Source organism: Vombatus ursinus, unplaced genomic scaffold (genome assembly GCF_900497805.2).
Source record: "Vombatus ursinus unplaced genomic scaffold, bare-nosed wombat genome assembly UNPS02014818.1, whole genome shotgun sequence".
Lineage (NCBI taxonomy): Eukaryota > Metazoa > Chordata > Mammalia > Diprotodontia > Vombatidae > Vombatus > Vombatus ursinus.
This window is the reverse complement of record NW_020954596.1, coordinates 39686681-39712738: the sequence shown is the minus strand read 5'-3', so window position 1 is coordinate 39712738 and position 26058 is coordinate 39686681. Positions and strand designations below refer to the sequence as shown.

Below are 26058 nucleotides of genomic sequence, written 5' to 3'. Positions count from 1 at the left end.
GGTATTTATTTCTATTCCACTTTTTTTTTTTTTTTTTTTTTTTTTTTGTGCTCCATTCCTAATCGTGTTTCAGAAATCTCCAAGTAGAAGCTTAGGGAAAAAAATGCAGTCAATCATGAAAGCACAGAAAGAGATAGCTTTCCTACCTACTTTCCCTTGTGTCATTTCAGAGGATTGCTTTGATGAAAAAGAGCATAGTATTTTTTTTTACTAAGTCCCCCCAAATATGTTTTTCAATTATTTAATAAAAGGCACAGCAAGCAACCATTGTTCTTGAATGATTAAAAAAAAAAAGAAAATGCATGTATGTGTGCGTGAGCGCTTATGTGTAAATCTAAATAAAACTGCTGGGTTTATTTGTTCAGGTTTTTTCCTTTTTTAACTGGGTCTCTGTAGAACTGGATCACCATTTTTTCTTTCTTCAATAAGATGTTTCTGCTTTTACTAATAGTGATAAAATAATACAGCTTCAACTTTCCTCCAGGAATGAATGCTAGAAAAAAAAAAATGTGGCAACACAACTTCACTATTTCTGGTAACATTCTTCCCCCAACCCCATTCTTATAAAATAATTATCTTTAATACCTGACATCATTCTTTTACCAAAAAAACAAACAAAAAACTGTTTCTCTTAAGATGATAAAATGAAAATGGGAGCAAACATTTATAAAGCATTTTTTTTAAAGCACGTCCCTAACATTCTTATAATGTAGACACAGAATTTGTATACCCATTTCAAAGATAGGAAATTCAGGTTCAGATAAGTTGAGAAATTTACCAATACAAAGAGAATGTAAACATAAGAGGCAGAACATAGGTCAATTTCCCGAATATACCACTTCCTATCATTGAAGTCACGCATTTAGTTTTTGGATAAACAGGATTTTTTTTTTAAATTTCTACTTTCACATTTAACATGAAATAACTCTATTTGGCTGAATAGGAAGATACAGAAGATGAATAAAAAAATTGAGTGACTTGCTCAACATTACTGAGCAAGAAAAACATAAATTTAAGGTATGAGTCCCATTCCTTGCCTCAAAGAACAGAATTCAACTGTGTAACCAAAAGTACTCTATCTGAAGATGTTGAGTTTATAGAGCTTGCATTGTGACTCTTTTTTATGTTTGCTTATAGAGAAAACTATAATGAATTTTCTTTTCTGCACTGGTTTTGACCAAAATTAAAACGAGATCAATAGTTAAGATATGGTTGAAGTATTGGAACACTTACAAATAAATTATAAAAGTATCATAAGTCAACTCAGACCACAAGATTTATAATAACTGTATACCGTAAATAAAGAAAATTATAAAATATTTGCTATTTGTTCCCTTATTTCATTCACATCTCATGGTCTCTTTTCTAGTTTTATAACACATTACACCACTGTGTTCCCTAAAATGTATAGATAATCATTTTAAAATACAAATGTATAATATATGTGTATATATACATATTATATATGTTTGTATATATTTTAAAATACCATGTGTATTTTACATTATATATTATATCACATAGATCATTTTGTGTATTGCACATCATATATTATGTACTATATAAATGTATATATTATATATTCATATAATATATATTATATATTCATACATATGGACATCAGCCAACCTGTATACACTATGGTCTGATCATCCTTCCCAGTGCACATAAGCCATCCTATTAACTTTAATACAAGTTGAATAGGGACATGATGTAGTATAAATCTCTCAAGACTGTGCTCAGACCTAATTTTAGAAAGCAGCATTATGTACAATATTAAAAAATAATAAACATGCAATAAAAGTGACAAGGTTCTTGTGAATTCTTCATCACAGGGGCTTTAGACCATTGCTCACACTGATGTGAGCAGGAATGTAATGACAAATGCCTGTTGTCACCAGATTTCATTGCCACAGTGCTCTAGCTCTCCTTCCCCTAATTCACCAGGAATATAATAAACACAATTCACAATTAATAGATAATAATACCCAAGTATACAAAACTGTGTGTTTTTACTACCTATTTACTGTTAGCTCAGGCTGGATATTCATACAATTTATTATGGGTGACAGGCAAAAACTCCCACTTGTTTTAAGGAATAATGAAAGCTCTCACAAGGTTTTCATGTCATATGTTTTGTGAGTAATAGAATATAGATCATAGAAGAGTTTTCTTTAGGTCCCTGCAAGATAATGTTCTCAGCTGTATGGTACATCTTGTTTTCTCTTCCACTTTCCCTTTGCCCATCATTAAATTCAGTTAAAGCAGTAATGTATGAAAGCAAACAATTGACAGCAATGATTTCATTGATGAAGCTGAATTTTAAGAGATCATCTGAAATGACTTTCACCCTTGCCTCAGATTGAATGTATAATTGTTCAGGCATCAATTTGCTTGGCCTGTGCTGACCAAACAATTTTGGATTTGTTTACAATATCTAAACACCAATCAATATTACAAACAACTCAAAAGGACTTGTAGTCTGACCTAAAATTTAGGGTATAAGTCAATATTTGTCCACCAAAGGAACTATGGAAAAATATAAAAGGGGGTGGTAAATGGAAGGCCTACACAGGGGTTTGGTAGGCATAACAATACTCTAATGAAAGCATAGGAATGAGAAAAGTAGCCCCTCCACTCACTGAGTTCTCTCACTACAATCCTTCCTACTAATCAGGAGATTGGAAGGAGAGAGCTCTAAACATTTGCAAGCGGAACTATTGGGCACTTGAGACCTTATTAGCGTTTAGGTGAGTTGAGGTGGGGGGGGAGGTTGTAAATTGATAGTTTTAAGTGCTTAAAAATGCTTCAATTCCAGCAATATTTCATGCAGCATATTTAACTGAGAATTTAAGGATTATTTTAAGAAAGTAAAAACTAGAGTCATATTACGAAATATCTAGTACTAGAAGTTATGCCTAATAGGCACTCCTATTTGTTTAAATTAATTGAAGATTTTAATTTTTTAAAATTAATCAGTGCAGTATAGCATATATTCCTTTAATTGTAAAACTAATCCATAGTGAAATCTACCCTTGTGTCAAGATAGAAAGCACTGCCTTTGGCAAAAATAGTATTATTAACAGCAATTAGTTGCAGACTAAAGAGGCTAGCTTCAGATCTTTTCTCATGCCAGTTAATCTGAATCCTAGTAGATTGTAAACCAATGTGTCTTGCTGAAATGTTTATTTAGCTACAGATAACTTGATTAGGTAGGATGATAATATTTTTTAATGCCAAACTATGAAAGGATGTATTTATTTATTGAAGATCTCTGAGTTAGAAATGAAACAGAATAAGTTACATGGAAAACTTTTATGGGAAAATCATTTTCCTTTAGTTTTTTTTCTTAAATTTGTGAATTCTAGAAGGATATCTTTTTTACTGTCAATTACTCTAAACCCATCAAAAAGTATGAATTCCTAGCTCTTAATACTAAATCTTTCAAATCCTTGGACTCATTTCATTTATTTTTTTTCTTTGATAACAGATGGATTTTCTTTTATCCTTAGTAATTTGCATCAATAGTGGATCATGAAGTCTTACAAATACATAAAGCCTTTTAGAAACATTTGATGGAGTAGAGCTTTAGCCAGCCCCTTTATATTTCTGTAGCATTAATTCTCTCCGAAGGTTACCATTTAATTTGTAGAGTTCAGACACTTTATGTACTTAATGATTAATAGGGTTTTTTTAAGCCTCTATATCTAGCACTTGAAATTATAGTGAAAGTATACTGAATTGTATAATTTGTGCTAACAACTGTAAAATGTTATCACTTTATTTTTTCCATATCTGCATAGTAAAGAGAATAAAGTAGAATCTATTCCCTCTTGAATACCACACAAGTCAAAATCTATTTTACAGTACTCTATCAAAAAGCGGCCAGTTTTAAAACCTACTAATTACAACAAACTGATTTTCGTCTTTTTTCGAGTAGAAAAATAAGGTAGCATTTCTTAGCATATACTTCTTAATTAAGAAGTATGAGATTCTGTAAATATGAGATTCATAGAAATAACTGAGGGTAACAATTTAAGATGTTTTCCCTATTTTAAATACATGGCATGTTCACCGAGCCATATGTTCTTAAATTTAACGGCCACTCTACATAAGAAAAACCTATTAAAATTCCATTTACAAAATGCAAAATTCTAAAAGATAAATCAAAGCTTATTTCATAATAACTATTTTAAATTTAAAAAATTAAAATATTAAAATTCCTCTATAAGAAATTCTTTTTAATTGATTCACAGTACTTACAATAATATACACCTCTACGTATATGTGCCTTTTCTATTATTGATATTTAAGAACATGATTAATTCATTAAAATATAACTACATGAAAAAGTTTATCTGATTTCCTCCTCTTTCATCTATTAAAATATTTCAGATTGTACAAGAAGAGAAGGCATGGGTGAGTGGCGATCAAAATTGATCAAAAATGTTCCTAAGTCAATGAAATAATGAATCTATTAAAATCTCCATTAGTTTACAATTATATGTAGTGCTCTATGAGAATGAAATCAATAAACAAAAATAAAAGAATACAAAAAGTGAAATAATGCAGTTAGACTGTAGCCACAGATATCCTCTGTTGGAAATGAAACATTTCCTGGTATGCTAATATCCACACATTAATCTTAATGAATATTAAGTAGCATGGTGTAAGGCCCTATTATTTGAAAAAAATTAACAACTGGACTTCAAATGTATGTTGAAGAGATGAAAAAGAGCAATATAGCTGAATAGTTAAGCCCTTTAAGAATAATAAGCAAAGCTAATTTGATCGTGCGTGAACTGGTGTGTGATGGAAAGAGTATTGGGAACCATGAGACCATTGATCTACATGGGCCATTTTTGTCACGATGTCTAGAAATCCACTCATCATTTCTTTGCAGTTGTGAAAACAATTGTCTTTAATAATATTTTAACATCATTTTTCTTCCTGATTGAAATACTGTAGTTTTAATGCAGTTGTTAATGTTTAAAAAACAAATAATTAGTAATGAAAAGAAAGGAGTGTTGGAATTGAAATCAGAAGGCCTGAGCTGAAGCACTGGCTTTACTGACAAGGACTCTCTGAATTTGGTCAATCACTTCCCTTTTCTGGACCTCATTTTCCCCATTTATAAAATGAAAAAAAAAAAAACTACTACTACTAGATGATCTCTGTGTGCTTTCCATATGCCAACAATATGTATCAGTGTTCATAATATTTACAGCAAAAAATGATGTTCCAGTCTAGATATGAGAATTAGTAGGTTCTGTTTTTTCAATATTATTATTCTTAACATTTTTGTACTGAATTTTTTTATTGTTAAAAAATGTTGTTTTGAGGTTATAAAAGCCCTCTATTGGGGTGAGGGAAGACAATTAGAAAGTTTAAACATATGATCTCCCTGAATACTGAAAACCAAATGGAAAGCACTCAGTAATGTCTATATAGTTACATATGAAAAACTAGCTAGTTGTCTTTTAAATTGTTATAAAAAGCAGCCATGTATTTTGTACGCTAATATATTTTCACAAAAGTTTGTTGTTTTTATAAAGACACAAAAAATTTCCATCAGTCTCAACAATGTGTCAGCACAACCATGTAGCCCTGTAGGAAGTCTCCCGTGGTGAGGAAATTATTATTATTTTTAAGTGGAAAATGTATTCTCACATGAATGTGCAGTTTATGTGTAATGGTTAAGTTCTGACAGGGGATGACTATACACAAGTGAGTTCTTGCTAAGGTTACAGGATGATGCTATAATGAATCTGCTGAGAATACTTGTGTAGGATCTTATAGACTTGCACATAGTGAGTGCACAATAGGGAGAATGTAAACTTAATTCTCATACTGTTCTGAACATCAGAAGTAAATCTTCATGGTGGGAGAAAGGAGGTATGGTTGAAAACTGAGGTCCTGTTCCCTAAAGAGAGAGGGAAGAATCTTTTAAGTAAAGAAGTAGGAAGAGTGGAAAGACTGGAAACCTTACCCTTTATTTCAAATTCCAAATGCCTTGAGTTCTTGTCTAGGAAAAATTAACTAGGTAGGGTGAATAGGAAAATGTTTGTTGAATTGAAGCTGATCAAGCACTCAATTCTTGTTAAGCACATTTTCAGAGATGTGACTTACTACTCTTGATTAAAGTGAATGACCATAGAAGGAAAGAGAATACAGATTTGATAGCACCTACTATGTGCCAGGCACTGTGCTCACTGCTTTACAACTATTATCTCCTTTGATCATCGCAACAACCTTTCAAAATAGGTGCTGTTATTATTCCCATTTTACAGTTGAGGAAACTGAGGCAAACAGAGGTTAGGTGACTTGCCCAAAGACACACAGCTGATAAGTGTCTGAGGCTGAATTTGAACTCAGGTCTTCCTGACTCTAGGCTCAGAGCTATAATCCCTGCACCATTAAACTGCTATAACATATGTATGGAAGTAACCATATGCATGGCAAATATAGAATGATTCTGGGTTTTAAAAAGAGTACACACTTTAAATTTGAATTTCATTTCAGTGGGTTATAGTGAACAGCTCCAGGCTCAGAGAAGACTTGGCTTTATGTCTGCCTTTTGACACAGACCGACTGGCTATGTGATACTGAGCAAGCAGCTTAACCTTTCAGTGCCCCAAAGCAACTCTAAAACTCTCTGGTGTAGAGCAGTGGCAGATTTGCATTGGGAGGCGTTTCCTGATGAAATCACAAGTCCAGTTAAAAACAAACAAACAAAAACCTCTGGCTTAAGACCACTGCTGATTTTAAGAAAATCCAAATCAGCTGAGCTAGATCAGGTGGAAATTCACAAAATAAAATCGGGAGTGAAAAAAAGTCAAAAAGGGAGCCTGAGGATCTGTGAATTGGGGCCACTGGGCAACGAAGACAAGCAATTAAGAGAAGCAAGAGGGGTGAAAAGGCAAGAGGTAAACAAAGCAGGGTTAGAACTAGTATAATCATTCTTTTTTTAAAAAAAAAAAAATCTTATTTTCATTTTGCAGAGCTTTTTTTTTTTTTAATGCTGTTCCAAAGCAGTGGTCCTAAAAAAATGAGGTCTGGGATCTCTAGGGGTGCCCTAGACTTTTTCAGTGGGTCTGCAAGGTCAAAACTATTTTCATAATACTATGGTGTTTTAATTTCTATTAAGTTAAATATCAATAGATAGAACCCACAGAAACAAAAGCTCTTGGGGAGGAGAGGTCCTCAATAATTTCTGAGACCAAAAAGTTTGAAAAACACTCTTTTAAAGAGCCAAAGAAATGTCCCAGGTTAGTATTCTATTCTGAGAGTGGCACAGATAACTTTTTGTGCAAAATTGCTTCTTTTAAGTCCCAGACAAAATCCTCCGTTCTATAGGAAGTCTTCCCCAAACTCTCTTTATTCCAGTGCCTTTCCTCTGTTAATGATTTCCTTTTTATTCTGTATATAGCTTGCTTTGTATATATTTGTTTGCATATTGTCTCCCCCATTAGACTGTAAGGTCCTTGAAAGCAAGGACTGTCCTTTGTCCCTTTTTGTATCCCTAGCATTTAGCACAGTACCTTACACATAGTTGGCACTTAATGTCTGATTGATTTTTGACTGCTTAGCACACTGTTGACTGATATTAAATTTGCAGTACACTAAAACACTGAGATCTTTTCTTTTTTTTCAAATGAATTGCTTTTATTTGGACCTTGTAAAGCTGAGGTCTGTATTATTTTACACTTAGCCCTATTAAATTTTCCAAAATACCAACATGACAAGATCTTTTTGACTCCTATTTTATCCAACATATTAGTAGTAATATATCCTTTGCAAATATGTGTACCATCTATTCATTTATCTAAGTCATTGATGAACATGTTAAATAGCACAAAACCAAGCCCAGACCTCTGAGACAATTCATTAGAGACCTCCCTCAAAGTAGACATCAATCATTACTACTCTTTAGGATAACTCATTCAAGCAATTCTAAAGCCACCTAATCCTAATAATATTATTTATCCTACATTTATCTTATCTGTAAAAATAATGAAAAACTTTGTCAAATGTTTTGCTAAAACTGAGGTCAACTATACTTAAAGTATTCCATCATTTACTAGTCTAATAACCTGTCAAAAAAAGGAAACAATATTTGTCTAAAAAGTTAGATTCCTGAAGCCAGTCTGATTCTATGTGACAACTACCTCATCTTTTTTTTGGTATTCATGACTCAAAACTTTAAGAATATATTTTAGAATTTTGCCAGGAATCTAAATCAAAATCATTTGCCTACAATTTTCAGAATCTACCCTCTTCCCTTTTTTGGAAACTGGCATGGAACCTCTCCCATTCTCCAAAGTCTGTCAAAGAACACTGACAGAGGCCTAGCAATCACATCAGCCCATTCTTTTGTCACCCTGGGATATAATTTGTCTAGGTCTAGTCACTTGAACTTATGACCAGCTTACCATTCTTATACTATCTTCCTATTTTCCTCTGGTTTCAATTCTCTATTAATGCTTTTGATTCTATCCTTTCCAGTTAAAATGCCAACATTCTTGACAAACAAAACAGAAGTAAAACAAGCATCTCTGCCTTCTCCCCCATGGCCACCCAATGACCCATCAACCCCTAAACAATGACCCTATCCTTCTTTTGATTCTTTTTTTCTTCAATATAGCCTAAGAAAATCCTTTCTGTCATCCTTAGTTTCCTTGCTAGCCTAAGCTAATTCTGACAATATTATTATAACACTCTGCAGTGCTTTTATATTCATTCTCCTTTATTAATCCTCAATTCCATCATCTTTCTTTTAAAATTGTCTATGATTTTACTGTTCATCCACCTTAGTTTCTTTGACAATCCTCCCCCCTATCCCCACCTCCCTTTCTTCTTCATTAGAAGAATGTCACTCTGTGACCTCAGAATTTCATTCTTGAAAGCTCTCCGGTCCTCCAGGATTATTTCCTTTGTAAAATTTCAGTCCATGGATGCTTCCTATTATTTCTTCAAACTCTTTATAATTTGTTCTACCACAATCCAGGATGCACATCAACTTATACTCTGATTCCCTCTCTTCATCACAAAATAGGAGATGGAGTGCTCACTTCCCTCCATGGTTTCCATAACTTTTGGGAACTCAATCCCAGGTCTCTTAGAAGCCATCTCTTATTCAATGAAAACAATTTATTAAAACATAAGCCCATTATGTTTTAGGCCTAACTAAAAAAGGAGGAAAAAATCACAAGACTAAACATTATTTATCTGTGCAGGACAACTTGATCATTTGATTTAATGTACAGGAATGGGGATGTGATTGGATAGGTTGAGAAATACTATTTATGGAGAAAATTCAAATAGAAGGAAATGAAAATATTGAGTATTATATCTGAATGTTAATAATAACACTTGTTAAAATCACTAAGTATTCATTTCAAAATCATCTCATCCTGGTAACAATGTTATATCATAATACCCTCTTTAGTTTTAAGTTGAGAATTCCTTTAGATAGAATCTCTAATGGAATAAAAGAACCATAAAAGTAATAAAAGGTTGACTCAATAGTGGATTACTTACTGTAGGGAATATCTACTTATAAAGACTAATGATAGGGTAAACGGGTCTCAAAGCTTAAAGCAGGTAGCTTTTGCAAACAAATACAGTGCATTCCTATTTTTGGAGTACACAGTGGATACTGACCTTATGTAATTATGTTACCAGCACAAGTTGGTATAGGGAAATATAATATATCAAGAATGGTCTCAATGAATTCCTGGATAGGATAGAGCCTTGGCCGGTCATTTCATTGATAGAGGGGATTTACCAGTGATGAACTTCCTCCACCAAAGCAGGCCAACAAGGACAATTTATAGTCTAGAGAATTGCCTAGGGGGCTGAGGGGTTAAAGGATTTGCTCCTGGTAACAGAGCCTATATGTGACAGAGGCAAAAACTTGAAAATAGGTCTTCCTTACTGAAGCCAGCTCTCTATCCACTACTATCCTTCCTCTTATTCATGAATTACAGACTATGGTAGTAATCTAGATTAATATAGGGCATTATGTTTTTCACAATAACTCCACTAGGTTGATAAGCCATTTTTTTTTCAGGTGAGGAAACACAATTGAGTAGGTAAAGTGAACCAAAGAAATGAAACTGTCACTGTCAAAAACAAAACTCAGGTCTTCTGACCCTGATGAGGGGTTCATAAATGATATTACAAGACCTTTCACTAGTAAATTATAAATAGGTAGATAGTTAAATGCAGTCAGTCCATTTTTAATATGTGCATATAATATGGAAAACAACTAGCATGCTCTGGCATGCTTCAAATTAATCCTAGCATGTAGATTAAACAGTTAATGAATGGCAGAACAAAAAGATATCTAATTTAGAATTTTGAGGATATGACTGTGTACATTTCAAACACTCTTCCCTCTCTGTTCACCTTGGGTGTTTTCTGCACAGTTCCTCAGAAATTCAACAGCTCTGCAAAAAAAAATTTGGGGGAGTCAATGATTTATTATGTTCTGACCTTTAGCTTTCCATAAAGAAGTCAGGGTAATTATGTAAGTGCAAAATATTTTATAAACACGAGATACCCAGGCTATTTAAACTGTGCATGAAAATGTATAGAACTATACAAGTTCTACAAAGCTTAGAACTACAAGTAGAACTATACTTGTAGAACAAACTAATGTTTGAAAGTAATTTAAATACTGGGATACTAGGAGAAATTTAGGTGACATGAAACCACAAATAATATGTGGAAAGAGACAGAAACAGAAATGGGGGGGATTCACTGCAACATTAAAATATACATATTCTAAATTTGGAAGAACAGTTTATATCTATTTGCAAATAATAAAATGTAATAAGTTGCAAATTGCAGTATTATCAGGGATAGTTAAGCAAACTAGCTTCTAACAATAGGTAATACTTTCCTAAACACAGATTGGAAAGCTAGCAATCTGATTATTGCAATGACCAACCATGATTTTAATGGAATGATGATGAAGTATGCTACCCACCCTCCTAAGAGAGAACTGATGGACTCAGGATGAATGATGAGTGTTTATTTTTGCACAGGAATGTTGCATGAATTTGTTCTGCTTCAGTATGCATATTTTTTTTAAAGTTTGATGTTTATTTTTGTGGTTTTTAACGTTGCAGGGTTAGGGTTAGAGTTTTCTTTAACAGAAAGTCCCTCAAAAACTCTTATTATTTTAATCATTAAGAGGAAAGAAGATATATGCCCATCTTCTCTGCTTCCTTTTTTCTTCCTGGTTCTATCTTTTCCCCCCATAGGAAAATGGAAGAGATTTGGACACCAAGGATGGTTTTTTTTAGCTGTAAATTGATACCTGAAGTGGAGAGTTTGAAAGAAAGTAGGTGAAAGATGGAGTTTGCCATTTTTTTCAAATTAATTCTGAAATTTAGTTTGAGCATCAGAAAAGTTAGGACAATGATTTTCAGCAGCACACAGAGATAATGGTCAAGAGTTCTAAGGAAAGCTGCAAAGTAGGTAAAATATTTGTCTTAGCCACCCTACCACTCCCCTTTTGATTTCCTGTCAACTCCTGCCTGGAGCTTTTCTCTTACCACTAGACACCCAATGATTTCTCGTGAGCATCTTAAAGCTGCATGTTTATTGCCATGTCAACGATGAATTTATTATCTAATGAAGGTACTTCACAGTTATACATGAATAAAGCTCAACCTAGAAGCACAATATGCATCTCAAAAGAGAACATGTTATTCCAAATTCAAGTCTAATTAATTAATGGGACTGGAAAGCTGGAAGTTTTTGAGATGTGGCTTCTCTTGTGTTAACAAAACCACATTATCTCAACCATAGTCTGGTCATCTTAACTGCTTTCAAGAAATTATCATAAACCCACATGTAAGGAGCTTGGAACCCAGTCATCCTGAATAAAAATACTGAAAACAAGGACACGTGAATCTTCATTGCCAGTAGTTTCCAGAGCGTATTTTTCTATGTAATTTTTCAGATGACTTGAGCCTTCAAAAATACATAAAACTCAAGTGTCTAGAGAGCTTATGATACCATACCTCAAAACATTGATGGAGAGCCTATACTCTGGACCAAACACTCGGCCTCTACTTTGACAGAGATCTGCATCTTCAAAAGAACTTTTCAAAAGGGAATTTGTCTTTACAATAGCCCAGGCAAATGAAGGGGAGGGGAGGCTAGTTTTCTCTGCAGAGAATTGCAGTTACACATGTAGAGTTACATAGGGTATAGCCTCCACAAGAGTCTTATTTCTCCTCACACAAAAACTAAGCATCTGGCAAGGTCAGGGAAAGAACAGTGCTTAGGGATCCACACTAATTTTGACTCCTGAGGGCAAAGGCTATTGAGGGTTATTAAAATAAACAGAGTCAACAAGTCCAAACATCAAAACTAACCAAACAGAGAACTATTTTCTCTAGGTTCTCTGATTCTCAGTTTCCTCAACTGCAGATTGACAGACAAGAGCAATATTTACCTACCCCTCAGATTTGTGAAGAACTTTACAAATCATAATCCACTATTTAAGTGGGAGGTGCTATCATTGTGAATTATTATCATGAGCTGCAGGACCCAAGGTCTGTTAACAGTCTAGAGAAGACTGGAGAAAGAAACAATTTTGGTTTTCTCCTTTACCATCTGCTTTCTCAGTATTCTAATAGTGAGAAGCATCTGAAGAAGTGCTAACATTGGTAAAAATCCCCCCAAATCTTCTAGTTTATAAAATAAGCCAAGTTTCTTAAAAATCAATTTTATCTTCTCTCTATACAACCACACCCATATCCACCCCCGACTCCCATACAAACTAGGTACTATTATTTAATTTGAATTCTAGAATTATAAAATTAAAAAGCCTTCCAAAGATTATCTAGAGCAAGATTTTTTTTTTTTAATAACTGTTTGAGCTTGCTAGGGGTATATTTCCTATGAGAAATTTCACAAGGGAATTTTCACGGGGTATTTCATAAAGACTTTTGAATTTGAGGTATTTTTGTAAGATCAGTTAAGTTTTTGTTTCTAAATCCAAGTACTTTATTTCTGACCATCTCCAAATTGCACTGTCTTCACTATGAAGCCATAATCTGTTCCAAGTACAAGGAAGTAACAGAAAACTTACAGTACAACTTTACCATGTTATATGAAAGTTTCTATGATTTTTTTAAAAAGGTTCTGTGACTTAAAAAAAATTGAAATCCGTTTATAGACTATTCCCCTAGAAGGGTTTACCTAAACCATTCTGTATGAAAAAATCACCACCACAAAAACAAAATAATTTCAATGATTTACAGACCCTTGAAATTCAAAGCCTCCTTCATTTTAGTCACATCCTCACATTTCACAGATGAGAACACTGAGGCCCATAGAGAATAAGTGACTCATTTAAAATAATAGAGCTAGTTAGAAGCAGAGTTTAACTTCCAGACAGGTCTTCCAACTCCAAATTCAATATTCTTTCCACCATAGCACTGAGTGCTTTGAAATAATTTCTTTAAGTTTCATTAATTAATACCCAAGAACACTAATGTTCTTCTACAGCAATACTTAAAGCCCTCAAAACTGAAATTCAAGCCCATTTCTTGGTGTTCTGGTCCCTTGTGTAGTTGGAAAACAACTCTTTATTAATCTTTTAAATATCTGTCAAGCTGTTTTGTGGTCTTCTCTTCTACTGATTAATTCTTTAACCTTTCCTCATAAATAATATCTCAAAACTATGGTCATTTTCATTCCTGTTACATCATTGCTTCTTTGTCAGAACTCCCCGTGATTCTTTCACGTTCTCCAGAAATAATTATAGTGCAGAACTGAACACATTGAGTCCAGCTAGTTAGAACAAGTTAATGAAGCTCTGGTCCTGGGTTTGATCTCTATGGGACGTCACCCTCCTCCAGGGTTACTTATTCCTCTTGCCAGTTATCTGTCACCAAAAGGGTACCTCTTGTTGGTCACTAAGGAAACTGGGTGAAATCATTTTGATAGTTCACTGGAAATCTGCTCCACTACTGGAAAAATAACTATGAGTGCATTTACTACTGATGGTGGACCATTTCACATTTAGATCTAAAATAAAACATATATACTCACCTTTATATAATCACATGGATTACCTTATGGAGCTGTAGTGATAAAAATAATATGTAAAACAAAAGGTGCTATTGAAATAGCAACTTTATCACAGGAGAAAGATATGAAAATTTATATTCCTATGTCTGTTTGGATAAAGGACAGACTCTTCGTTTTAAAGAACAGTCCTACATTGACGAAGCATGTTCAGCTCCCTGCTCGTATGCTACAAGCCCTAAGGTTATTTTTTCTGATATATTGTACACAATCAGGTTATGTTCAGTTCCACATGAAATCAATGACATGCCATTTGATCATCAGTGGCAATAGGGAGTTAGGTAAAGAGAGGAGGGAAATGAAGATTTTGTAAAACAGCTTTCCTCTCTGACTTTCAGTTGCACCTGAATAAACTTTCCATCCTTTGTACCCAACACAACTAAAAAAGTATTATAGTATAGTGCACCATTCAGAGATTGTGCTGGAGTCGGAGGAGACCAGCACACAAAACTTTCTATTTTGTTGACTCTCAGTAGTTCACTCTGTTCATTGTTCTAATATTGGTTTCAATATTCATTTACTGATCTAAAATGCTATTTTGGCCATAAGGTCACACAATAATATTTCAAAAGCTTAGCTTCAATAACATCTATAGAAAACAAATATTTGAATAATAAAATAGTTTAAATATTATAGTAGTAACCTATAAATACTATTAAAAAGCAAACACTAAAAATCCTAGCTTTTAAAGGCTTCTGGAAATACTCCCAACTGAAAAACACTAAAATTTCCCAAATAATCATATAGAAAACCTTTTTATAAAATGGCAACTTTGGTTTTGGACAGTGTTTCAAAATTTAAGGAGAGAAATATGTTTTCTCAGTTGGACAGAGAATAGATGATTCTTGATACATAAGTAGATATATGCATTTTTCAAGGTTCAAATGTGGTCAGATAATTTCTAAATATCTCTCTAAAAATATGTGTATGTGTGCTCACTTGCAGTGTGCATGCATAAGAGAAAGAGAGAGAACCTAGTGGTTTTTCTATCTTGCTTTTATAGAACAGCTTATACAAAGAAAACCTGATGTACTTGCCTTCTCTTGATCTCGTTGTTTGCAAAATGCCAAATAATACATGGGATTTCCATTTTTATTGCCTTTTTTTTAATGAATTGATCAACTATTCCTATACTGCAAAGAAGTCTTTGTATGAATCTGCCCCACAAAGGCAACAGAGGTATTTTGGTATGATGTAGGCACGGTCATGTGATTGCCGTCTAAATAGATTTGTATTTATGTTATTTTACAAGTTTATTTGTTATTACAATTATGATCTTTTCTTCGGTGATAATGACAAAAAATCTTGAAAATAAAACAAAACAATAAATGGAACAAGTAGTGATTGGCTGACACCCCACGGCCAAGTGCAGGCTCCACCAGGTTTCAGAGTAGCAAGGTCATCACAGTATGGTACAAATAGAGCATCATTTTAGAGTGGAATTCAGCCAAACACCGTAATGTATGGATGTGGATGAATCTGAAAGAAGGAAAATAAGATTTATGCAGGTAGAATATGTTGAAAACATGCTTTTCCTAATTTATATATGCCAAATGGAATACTCTGGCTGAGATAGCATCAGGCCAAATTTTTTCTTCATTTGCAAATTGTGTGTTTATAAATAATAAATGCATGCGAGAAAAAGTTAACTGTTAGACAGATACTATTTGGAAGCTTTAATAAGTTTTTGTGTTTGTATACAGCCCTAGAGTTCAATACAAACATCACTAAATTCCTGAAAATAAACCTTTACTTTGCTTTTAATACATTAATTCACCAGAAGTGATAATTACGACTAGTTCTAGTGATTTCAGCTTAATTCTTCTTGGAATGTGTCTTCTCCGACAACACATGCTAAATAAAGCATCATGTAATGTAGCACAACACAGCATCTTAAAAAAGCTTTAAAAAAGAACTTCCCACAAAAATATATGGGAAGGTTAGCTTATTTAATATGGAGTAGAGTCAATAAAAAGAGAATCATTGTTTATATTTTTCTATATCAGTTTTACCTAGTTTAAAGATAAACACAGTAAACTCAGAAGTAACAAAAATATATATAATTACTAAACTGTATTTCATAAATAAACAAAAATTTACTTCATCCCCAAGAGTTCTAAATCCCAATGCAGGGAATAAAGTCGATGCTTTTAGTGAGGAATAGAATTTGGAGTAGAGATTTCACAATTTGTCAATTTAATAATTCATATGCTACTAGTACCTATGTTTAGCATTTAACTTCCTAAATTAACTGAAAAATGTCCAAGTGATTGTAGGTGTACTATGAAGCTCAATAAAATATACATTGTATGGATATTCTCTAAAATTTTTGCTAGAAAAATCATATAGGAGAAACTTGAGTTACTGATCAGTGAATTCAGTTACCAGGCTGATATAAAATTAAAAAAAAAAGTTTAAATGAATTGAGATATCAAAACATATAAGCAACACACATCTGCATACACTCTATCATAACTGAAGGATATCAAAGATTAGCCAAGCCACCATTATTATTCAAAGTTAAAGACAGAACTGGTTAATTAAATTGAAACTGTATATTTTTTTTCCTAACCAAAATAACTCCTGAATGTTTCTCTCTGTGAAACAATGAATGACCAAAGATATCATTACTTAATTAAAAATGTCACCTAAAAAGAGAAATTATATTTTCTTCTACTAATAAGAGTAGATAATTCTCAGAACTTAAAGAAAGTTTTTATTCTGTGTAATTCTATAGTACAATCTGCAGAACTCCAAATGTAAGTTAGAATAGCCTAAATATCAATAGGCATATTCATTTATATTAATAAGTAACACAAACTTATTGAATGTTGTAAGAATTTATTTTCTACAGGTTTTATGTTGTGGTGGTAAGAATACTACATTGAGAGTTAGTGGGTTCTCTCACTGAGTTATTTGACCTTGAGCACAACACAGTTTCTATGGGCCTTGGTTACCCCGTCTATGAAAGGTGGCTATTATACAAGATGACCACCAACTTTTCTTCCGGTTATAAAATACTATCATCCTTGTGTTTCTAGGCACAAAAATTATGCAGATGATTATTTTATTTGTCATTTAACATTGCTAATTGTTTAATGACAAGTCAGTACATTTGCCATTTTTTTATATTAAAATTTTCATCTAAGAATGATGTATAACTGTATCTTTCAGAAAGATACATACACTTTTGCACATATATCTATGTACGTATGTAACTGATTTCTCTTCTAATATAAATTTTCCTCACAGTTTCAGTGATGAAGTAGAAATGTGCTGTTTCCTGTCAATTGCATAGTTTAGTAAAAATATAAATATACTCTATTTCCAAACCATCATCCAAACTCTTTTGCCTTCCATATAAGTTAATCAGGCATGATTTTTCAGATATCTTAACCCAAGTTGTATCAGCTCATTATAGATGGAAGCCATGTGTGACCTTTTTATATCCTTAGACACTTACAGGTTATTTTATTCAGTAGATAGAATTTGACTGGCAATGGCCTCAATTTTATTAGGTATCAGTTCTTGACATATTATCTCACATCAAATGTCAGAAAAATCTAACCCTATGAATTTCAATTATGTTTTAATTGGGTTAATAGTAATAACCAACACGAAACATGCTGGAGAATTCAAGTTTTTCAAAAGTTAAACTGCAGAATTGGGGTGACCTCTATACTTAAACATGAATGCTACAGCCGAATTCAAATTATGTCATAGGCACAAATAGGTACACTATTTACATAAAGCTTAGTAGCATAGCAGCAAATGATCCATTTGCTTCCATAATTTCAGTTATCACTTAATCTTTTGTATTTAGTGCACCATACAGAATATTTTCTGTATCATTTGATTAAGTGAAGAGCACATTATAAAGACAATTCAACAGTCAATTATTCAAAGGAAAATTGATACAAAAGTTACTCTAAGATTTTTTTTTGTATTTCAGGATCAGTTTACCAATTGATTTTTTAAATCAGCATTTAATCCAGTGTACCTTCCATATTCTAACTCAAATAATAGAGTAGTAGGAACCCTATAAGCACACTAGATATGGTAACATTTTGCCTATATAATACAATTTGTTTTCCAAATATCACTGGGAAACGCAAACAGAATTAAAGGAAAACACATAAAAACAAATAAAAGATACAGGTAAATATTAATATCAAATATTAACTAGACCCATGTATTTCCATTTAATCTAGTGCACAGTGACTATCTTCCTTTGGGAAACCTAAAATCATAGAATGGTGGTGTTGTTTTGTAGGTTTAAAAAATTAAAGATAGTTCATTTAAAGTTCTGGTCCAAAAGCAAAACATCTTAACAACCACGAAGGCCACAAGTTCTCCAAAGCACACTGTGTGTGAAGTAGAAAGGTGAACACTCATTTGAATATTGCAGTAAAATCCTGCCTTGCCCTCAATTATCTCTGTAATTTAGATTAAGGGCAAGTACATTTACCTGAAATTACCCAGATAATGGTACTGTGAAAACCTGGACTAAATAGCCAGTTTTTCTAAGGAGTAGGTTTCTGAAGTGACTCACAGAACCTCTCCACTCCACATATCAGTGTGAAAATAGATTCCAGCCAGAAAAACTGTAGAAGTTGTTTGAATTTCTCAGCATCTGTAAAAAAACAATAAGTGGAATATTCTATAGCCCTACTACATAGCTATCCCTCCTAACAATGTAACTATAAGCAAAAACTTATGAGTCACTATTTTTCAGGATTTCATCGTGTTAATATGTTTCTTTTGCAATTACCTGAAGACAAGAAATTATGAAGAGAAAGAAAATTCTGTTAATGCAACTAATCAATATACAAAGTTATTAACTAAAGCTACAGATAAAAGTAAAGTTCAGAGGTTAGATGAAATTCTAGGATTTGGATTAGCCCATACCAAAAATAATTAAGACATCAAAGTTTTAACCTAAATTCTAAATGAATGTCCAAAACAGAACAAAATTATAAACAATTTTTTCTTTTTATGACTTTAATCAAAGAAAATATATTTTAGTAGTTCTGGAAAAGCTCAGCATAATGGCTTTAGTTTATAAATATAAAATTCAACCCCAGAATTTCAACAAACATTTCTTGAGTATATTATTATGTGAAAGGCACTATGTTAAATGCTGAGGAGGCTACAAAGATAAAAATTATCTAAATGAAATACAAATCAGAATCAGGACCAAAAAAAAAAAAAAAAAGCATGTACATTATGACAGATATCTACACCAGATGTAGTATTGTAAACAGAGTCCATATCTCTTCACGACAATATCACAGATATGAGGTATCAGTTACTAATGACAATGATGGGGATTGATACCTCTTCCGTTCATGATCCTTGAGGGTATAGATTTACTTGATTTTAAAAACTTTGGATATATTTAAAATCTCTCATGATATGCAAATTTTCTTCAGATCCTTTTGGCAACTTTCATGATATATTTCATTTGCATCATGGTTTTTCCTGTTTTATGTCTTTGCCCAGTTAAGATACTAACACCAACATTATTTTATTTACAAGTGGATCAATTTGCCTTTTAAACAGGATGCCAAAAGTCCTGATCTCAGCTGCTTTAAAATACGCAAGCAGATAGACGCAACTCTATTTGAAAAGCCAAATGCCTCTCAACTGTATGAAGAGTTTTGATGAGATGTGTATAGATCTGGCACCATCTATACCCTCTCATAAGCATAAAATTACACAACTGTGAATACAAATGCCACTCAGGAACAATATTACCAGTACCCACAGAAGCTGCAGTGCAGTAAGAGTCAATCTGAGGGAAGTTCTCCTTTCCATGCTGCTTTTTTACTTTTTGTTGTTGTTGCTATTTTTCTAGGGAAATACTGGATGCCATTAATTTACATGCATGTTTTACCAGTGGTATCTAAATACTTCCAAGTGCATGACACTATTTATTTTGACTGGACTATTGCTCAGTTGCAATTCTGATAAAGTCATTAAAGAATTATAAGCCAAGTCTGCATTTCAAAATAACAAAACAAAACAAAACACAACAAACAAACAAAAAAAATCTTGAGACAAAACATTTAAACAGCTGGCAGACATTATGACCACTTGCCACAAGCTTGCCATTACATTAAACTTCAAGACTAAAAGAAGAAGCCAACAAGTTCAAGTGTAAAAATTATACTAATTTAAAGACACTTAAACAAAATCAAGTAGACTTTTATGCTTCTATTCAAAGTTGTTTCCCTGGGTTTCTCTGACTGATTCATTGAAAAGCATAATGATTTTATTTTCTTCTCCAAAGAGACCCCACAAAGTGCTACATGTACAAAATATTTTCTAGTAAGACAGTGTTAATAATTTAGCCAGCAAAACATAATCAATATCTCTTTTGTACAGTACCTTTAAGGCAGTCTATAACAGTACATAAACATGTTTATTTTGTCTAGAAACCTCCGTGGCCAACATCTAACACACCACCATGCACTTTTAAAAGAAAGGTAGAATTTATAATTAAGCTTTGAATGTACATCTTCAGATTAATTCTCTTATTAAGAGGTATTTGGTCTATTATTAGCATAGGTTGCTACAGTACTAGAATAACAATTTTTCCAAAAGTTATAGCTACTGTATCTATGTAATAAATGTTACTTCAAGATTATAACATTTTTGAGGACTGAACATTATTGAGGCAATACTAGTTAAGCTTAATTACATGTTTCTTGAAGTTCATGTAGATTTTGCACTATTTCTACAATTCACCAATAAAAAAAAACTGTCAAATACTCCATTTGTACTCTCAATACATCATAAAACATATGAAAAAAATATGCTTGCAAACAGGACAACTATCACAAGTCTCTGGTTCAGTTGAAATAACAAATGGCTCATGCAACCCAACAATACTTTTGATCTTTCAATACTGAACATGCAGAATGCAAATACTGGTTGCATATTATAAAAGTTTAATTCTTATAGGTACTAAAGCATTTTAAGTCATTCTGTGCCTTATTTGCATACTAATAAATGGCAAAGAAAGCATATTTGTCAAAGCAGTCAGAATTTCAATGTCCTGGACTTGGCATTGCATTTGCATGAATCAGCATCCACTTATCCATGAAATCTTACGTAAGGTGTAATTTAGTTAAAACTTTTAGAGTGTTCAATTTGTGGAGATTGTAGGGGGAAAAATTGAAGTTTTTCTAAAAAAAGGCTGCTTTTCACCCAAGACTAAAGCAAACAATCTCAGGTTAAAGGTTGTAATACTGACATACACACACAAAGGGGGTTGGCATGATCAAGATGAATGAAAAACTGTCTTTTGTAAAATTAGAGGTAAAATACTGCTTGTTTTCACTATTCCTTTAATGACTGTCAAATTCATTTGTAACTTTCAAAACAAAATGATAAAACTGAATTAATGTTCGACTCAATGAATAGTGCTGTAATTAAGCACAAGTTTCTTTTATAAAGCCACATTTTTTTAAGATCTAAATGAGCAAGCAACCCAACAGAAGGTGCACAATCTCAAAGTTAACATCCTGTAATGCATATATTTATATATACATGTATATTAACATGTATTTTGGATGTATCTTACCTGTTTGCTGTACTTGTTATTGGTTTGACAGCTGTACTCAGAACAATGATCTGATCCGATTGAAATGTTATCTCCTGCTCCCACAAAAGTGTTAGCTGGCGGTAGATCTTGTACGGCCTGGTGTTTTTTTCCAGCAGTTGGTGACTGGGGATGAAGCTGGACAGTAGGCAGTGGAGAACTGGATTTGTAATGCCTTGCAAGGTCAGGACTTCCTGGACCTCCATTGACTGACCGGTATCGTCCCATGCTAGGGCTATCTGAGAGCTTTTCATTGACACTATCATATCTTTGTCCATTTGGTTTAGAAGCCTCTACTGTTACAATGCTGCTGTAGAGAGGTTGCTTTGATTTTTTATTTTTCTTGTCCTTTTTAGGCTTTTTAGATTTGTCATGCTGCTGGGGTGTAAAAAAGTCCTCATGATCTTTTTTACCTGCCTCATATCCATTTTTATTTTTGGACCTGCAGTACCTTGCCATAACTACTATCAAGATAATCAGGATGACTGTCATGATCCCAGCAACAACCCCTATTACAATACTCAGTCTCTGTTTGCTAATTTCATAACTAGGGTCACCAGCAATATCTTGAGTTAATGGAGTGTGCAAACTTCGGGTTATTTGGGAGTCAACCACAGTAGCATTTGAAACACTTTCATTGACAAAGACATGTACCAAAGTGGTGGTGGATTGTGAAGGCTGTCCACTGTCATTGACTTGTACCACTAACCGGTGCAAGCCATAATGTTTCTGGGCCAGTTTCCCCACCAAGGACACAACTCCACTAGTGGCATCAATTTCAAACAACTTGAAGGGATTTCCTCCCACAATACTATAGTTAAGATCTGCATTTACACCAGTGTCACTGTCAGTTGCCAGAACTGTGGCCACCACTGTTCTTACATTACTTGAAGGTGGCAGTAAAGTGTAGGAGATGTTGTTAGGAAAGGTAACGGTGGGAGCATTATCATTTTCGTCCATCACAAAAAGAGATACAGTAGCTGTGGCAGACCTTGGAGGATCTCCTCCATCTACTGCCTTCACTTTGAAGGTGTATGTAGTCTGATGCTCCCGGTCAAAAGCTGTAGTAGAGTAAATTGTTCCTGTGTCGTTTTCAATGGAAAAAATGTTACTGTCCTCCTCTATGTACAAGCTCATTTCTGCATTTCGCCCTTTGTCAGCATCCATTACAGTGACCATCCCCACTGGGCTATTGGGCTGCAAATTTTCTTTCACATAAAAGGTAAAAACATCCTGCATAAACTTAGGATCATTGTCGTTCTTGTCAGCCACCTGCACTATCACGGTGGTGCTGCCCTGGAGGATTGGTATGCCTTTGTCTTTGGCAGTTACTTTAAACTCATACCTATCATTCTGCTCCCGGTCCAGCACAGTATTGACTAGGATATCCCCAGAGTCCGGATCAATCGCAAAGATCCCCACTACCGAGGAGTCCAGGGAATATGCGATCTCCGCATTCTTCCCACTGTCTGCATCTGTGGCCACCACCGTGGCCACCCTCTCCCCAGGAATGTTGTTCTCAGGAAAATAGACCTCCACCACCGACTGGTCAAATACTGGGGGGTTGTCATTGGTGTCTCCGACCTTCACCACTAGGGAATTGTTACTGGAAAGACTCGGGCTGCCTGAGTCTACTGCCACTATGACAACATTGTATTCCCGGGTGCTCTCGTAGTCCAGGGGGGCTGAAGTATGTAGGAAGTACTTTTTCTTGTTTTGGTCACCCTCCGTGTCGCTGGCCGGCTTAAGCTGGAAGGGCACGTCCCCCACCACGGTGCAGGTGACCACCCCGTTCTCCCCTTGGTCTCTATCTGACACCTGCACCAGGGCTATGGGGGTGTCTACCAAAACGTCTTCAGCCACGTTCGCCACCCCGTCCTTAAGCGGGATGCGCCCGATTTTGCGGATCTCGATGGACGGCACATTGTCGTTCTCATCTTTGATATTGAGCACCACCGTAGCCTTGTCGGTTTTCGGGGGCTGACCCCGATCCCGGGCCATGACCGTGAAGCGTAGCTGGTTCACCTCCTCTCGGTCGATGCGGTGCAGGACACTAAGCCAGCCCGTAGTCTCGTCCAGCCTGAGCAACCTCCTCACGTTCTCCGTGGCGGCCCCGAAGACATACTCGATCTGACCATTCACTCCCACGTCCAGGTCGGCGGCGCGGAGCTGCAGGATCGGAGTGCCGGGAGTGCTGTTCTCAGCCAGATCAGCTTCGTACACGCTCTTCTCGAAGCGGGGGCTGTTGTCGTTCACGTCGGTGATCAGCACCCGCAGGATGGCTTGAGAGGAGCGCGGAGGGTCGCCTCCGTCCCGCACCCTAAGGGTCAGTTCGTACGAGTCCCGCTGCTCCCGGTCCAGCGCCCCCTTGACGATCAGCTGTGGCTGTTTCTCACCGTCCGGAGTGTCAGCCACCTGCAACTCGAACACCGTGCTCCGGCCCCCGCTGCCTGAGGCGCTGCCCCCGCCGCCCTCGGACGCCTCCAGACGCCGCTTGGAGCTGCCCGGCCCGCCCGTGCCCCCGCCGCCACCCCCGGGGTAGGGGGCGCTCTCGATCGCCCCTCCGCGACGGCTTTCTCCACCGCCGCCGCCACCCCCGCCGCCCCCGCCGCCCCCGGGCTCCTGGAGCAGCTCATAGCGCTCGATGCCATTACGGCCGAAGTCGCGGTCGGTAGCAGTGGGGAGAAGGTAGAGTGTTCCCACCGGCCGGTTCTCCTCCACCGTGAGGGTGAGGACGGGAGAGGGGAAGGTAGGGGTGTTGTCGTTAATGTCCAGCACGATGACCCGGCCCTCGAAAAGGTCCACCCAGCTCTGAGAGGGGCCGATCACCGAGACCTCGAAGTCCAGGAAGCACTCGTTCTCGTCGAAGATCATCTGGCACTGGGGAAGCTTTTCCCGGTCGATGCGGCGCTCGCTAGTGCTCAGCTCCCCGGTGATGTTGTCGATCTTAAGGTACTCGGAGCCCGACTCCAGACTGAAAGTTACCTCTCCGGAACCCGTCACGATGCCCAGGTCTGAAGCCACGTTCCCGATGCGGACATCCGCGGGTCCTTCCTCAGCCAACCGGTATCTCAGGAGCTGCTTGGCGGCGGCCAGGGTGACAGAGACCGGCAGGAGGAAACAGCAGAGGCACCAGCAGCACCAGCCACGCACCAAGCCCATAGTCCGCATTCTCAGCATCTTCTCCTGCTGCTGCTGCTACTGCTCCTTATAACAAAACACCCCTCTTTCGTCTCCCCCCCACCCCCAGTCCCTACCGCCTACCCTCCCCCTAATTCTCTCTCCTCTCCGGGAAAGAAAAGGCGAGAGGGAGGGGAGGGGGGGAAAAGAACAACGTGTAGAGTCTGGTGGGTGATCAATTATAAATCCTTTTTTCTTCTTTCGAAAGTTATCGTTTCATAATTCATGCAATGGATGATAATCACCCGGGGAGGGATGGCAGATTCCCCCTCCCCTCGTTTCAGTTGAAATACTTACAGTTCACGGGACAATGTGCTGGCTGCCTTTCCTCCCCCCCCCCAAAAAAAAAGATTCACCCCAATAGATTGGGATGAATTTCCCTCCTCCTGCCTCTGGTCTTCTTTCTGGTTTAACTGTAATCACTTTGGCAGTCTCGTAATAAAACGAAGAGCACATACAGTGCAATTTTGCAGCACCCCCCCACCCCCCCCCCAATCCCTTCCCGGATCGCTGCTTCTGCTACTCGAGTTTAGTACAATTCACGCTCTCGCTGAAGCCGCTTACTACAAAAAGCATTTGCTTTTTCTCTTTGTACACAGGAAAATGTTAACCGCTTCATTCAGAAGGGTCTGTGTCCTGTAATAAGCAAGTCTCAACTCCAAATCCTTTTGGCAATATGGGAAAAGAGAGAATTAAAAATTCCCAAACATATCCGTGGCTGAACAGTTCATAGTAGACCACCTTGCATTACAGCACAGTCCGCAGAAAATTCCCTTTGGTTAGAAGAAAAGCAGCCAAATCCATCTTCAGAGATCGTCTAAATATTCAATTCTTTCTCCGGGGAGGTTTGAATTTTTCTTTTTCCTTAACAACTCTGCGCAAGGTCATTAGTCACAAAGCAACCACACAAAACTGCAGAAGCCGTTTGCCCTGGATTTGCAAAGGCTGAAGAAATGCACACAGCACAGTCCCCAAGTTTGTTTTTGCATCCGCAGTTTCTGTGCCTTACCTGCATTTGCCCTGCATGTGTTATAGCAATGTGGATCTGCAGCACTGTGAGCGATTCACAAATGAGATTGCAGTCTCTGCTCTCTCTCTGCTCTCTCTCTCTCTCTCTCTCTCTCTCTCTCTCTCTCTCTCTCTCTCTCTCTCTCTCGCCT

At 36.0% G+C, this 26058-nt stretch overlaps 1 protein-coding gene across 5 annotated transcripts in view; it reads right to left on the bottom strand.

Moving 5' to 3' along the window:
- The window catches only part of PCDH7 (protocadherin 7), a 472704-nt gene extending 446671 nt beyond the window's left edge, over window positions 1-26033 (bottom strand). For 3 of the 5 annotated variants that reach the window (XM_027836201.1, XM_027836202.1, XM_027836203.1), the window contains exon 1: window positions 21701-26033. In XM_027836201.1, the coding sequence (XP_027692002.1) occupies window positions 21701-24898 (3198 nt within the window). In that variant the 5' untranslated portion in view covers window positions 24899-26033. Of the gene's footprint in view, window positions 1-15195; window positions 15592-17399; window positions 18746-21700 lie in introns of those variants that run through there. The other 2 variants (XM_027836205.1, XM_027836204.1) reach the window with 2 other exon arrangements.
- Between the last annotated feature and the right edge of the window lie 25 nt (window positions 26034-26058).